This window comes from Lissotriton vulgaris, chromosome 5 (genome assembly GCF_964263255.1).
Source record: "Lissotriton vulgaris chromosome 5, aLisVul1.2, whole genome shotgun sequence".
NCBI classification, from domain to species: domain Eukaryota; kingdom Metazoa; phylum Chordata; class Amphibia; order Caudata; family Salamandridae; genus Lissotriton; species Lissotriton vulgaris.
Window position 1 is genome coordinate 1,644,752,388 of NC_141693.1, and position 2,042 is coordinate 1,644,754,429.

General features: G+C 42.1%; 1 protein-coding gene across 1 annotated transcript; it reads left to right on the forward strand.

Annotated features, from left to right (window-relative positions):
* Positions 1-266: 266 nt before the first annotated feature.
* On the forward strand, positions 267-1,280 carry LOC147716900 (proto-oncogene Mas-like). Its single transcript, XM_086919822.1, has one exon. It carries the CDS (start codon positions 267-269, stop codon positions 1,278-1,280), a length of 1,014 nt encoding a protein of 337 aa, XP_086775948.1.
* The last annotated feature ends 762 nt before the right edge of the window (positions 1,281-2,042 follow it).

The window sequence follows — 2,042 nt, forward strand, 5'->3', positions numbered from 1 at the left end:
CTTTGTAACAAATTTTGAGAGTGTGATCACACTACAAACACAATCTTCTTTCAACCAAAGGTGTACCATGCGTTTAATTTCAACGAAGACCTATGCTTTGTAGGAGCTGTATTGCCAATTACTGCATAGCTTAACTATAGGTGAAATGTACAGCATACAGGCAGTGTGATATCAGTTAATCTTCTCAGCTCTACGAAACATTTCCAGCATCTAGGTGTTAATGTTCAACTAAGGCTCTTCCAGACGGCTGCATCAGGTGTATCGCCATGTCCATGTCACCGCCTGCTGCAACTCAGGACACAGTTTGGAGCAACTACACACAGCTGGAAAGTCCTAAATCCAGAGTGGGTTTGAATTCCATGTGCCTCTTGGTCTGCATCTGTGGACTGGCTGGGAATGGGACTATCATATTTTTCTTGGGCTTTCGGATTAAGAGAAACAAGTTTACCGTCTATGTTCTGAACCTGGCTTTGGCAGACTTCATGTTCCTAATGTGCATTTCAGCTCTTTTGATTATTACCTTTGTTTTTGATTTGCATCCAGAAACCTTTCATCAGCACCCAGACATAGACCATGTTATGAAAATTGCAGCTTCTGTTGTGATGGTATGTCTCTTCGGGTACAACAGTAGCCTATGTCTCTTGACTGCTATAAGTGTAGAGAGGTGCCTCTCAGCTCTTTTCCCTATCTGGTCCCAGTGTCGCCGTCCAAAGCACCAGTCCGCTGTGGTTTGTGGTTTGGTCTGGATGCTTTCCTGTCTGATGACTGCTGCAGAGTGTGTTATCTGTGACAAAGAAATGCATGTTTCAGAGGAACAAGCAGTCTTAAGCAAAAATAGCAGACACTGTGAAATCGTCTTTATCATTATTAATATTCTGAACTTCTTGGTCTTCACCCCACTCATGATCCTCTCCAGTGTGACTTTGCTTATTATAGTCAAGAAAGGTTTGTGGAAACAACAGTTGTCAAAACTCTATGTGGTCATTGTGGTCACTGTCATCTTGTTCCTTATATTCGCCATGCCGATGAGGGTGATCATTCAAGTGGGGTTTAAGTACAACAAACTGCTGCCAATTAAACTTATTGATACCTGCATGCTGCTTTGCTCCATCAACAGCAGTGCCAATCCTTTTGTCTATTGGTTTGTGGGACGACGAGAAGGTGGGAAAGGCTCCCTCCAGATGACCTTCCAGAGGATATTTCGAGACGATCTCAAGGAGCACAAACTACCACATCAAGGTGCGATCACGGGCAGGAACGGGGCGGAGACAGTCCTTTGAAAAAAGGGCTGAAATGAGAACCAGAGAGAATAATATGGTATTGATGCTCAGATGTGAGATCAGTTTCAGAGACTCAGATTTTGGTATGCTATGGTAATACATAATGACCTCTGATAAGTTTTAAGACGTTGCTTAACTGTCTGCTGCCCTTGTTGTGCCTCATCAAATTAACATAAACATGTGTTGATATAGTAGTGTTGGCTTAAGGACGGCCCCTTGAGGTGCTTTAGTCTACTCAATTTTGCACCCTCTGTTGATACTGTGGAGTTGTGGGATTAAGCTCAAAGTCATTCCTGTTCGCGAACCATCCCAAAGACTTCTGAACCTCAAGACCTGTGTCCTTCAAACAATCTGAAATCGCTGAAGCCGGTGGCTTTTCTTCAATAAACTTTGTGAGTGCAAGCAAGGCTGTTAACTGGTATCTATTGCAGACCCTTTTAACTGGTTAATAAATTCTTGATTTTAAAACAATTTGAGGCTAATGCTTGTTACTACGGCGGCATGGAATGTACGCCTATCCACAACATAATAGAACATGAGAAGTTACAGGTCAGTAAGACTGCCTTATGAGCTTAGCATTCACTTTTGAGATCTGTGCCTGAACCGGAAGTCGCAGCTTAATATGTATACATTGTCAACTGAGTCTTTCATCCTTCTGAAGTCAATAAACTGAAAACCAAGTGCAAATGCTTAATGACAATTGTAAATGGTATGGTATTCATACAACATTTATACACTCTTCTATGAAAAGCACTTGGGATT

Bases quoted from the DNA above. Each gene is read 5' to 3' on its own strand.
- LOC147716900 (XM_086919822.1), top strand. From the start codon at position 267: ATGTCCATGTCACCGCCTGCTGCAACTCAGGACACAGTTTGGAGCAAC.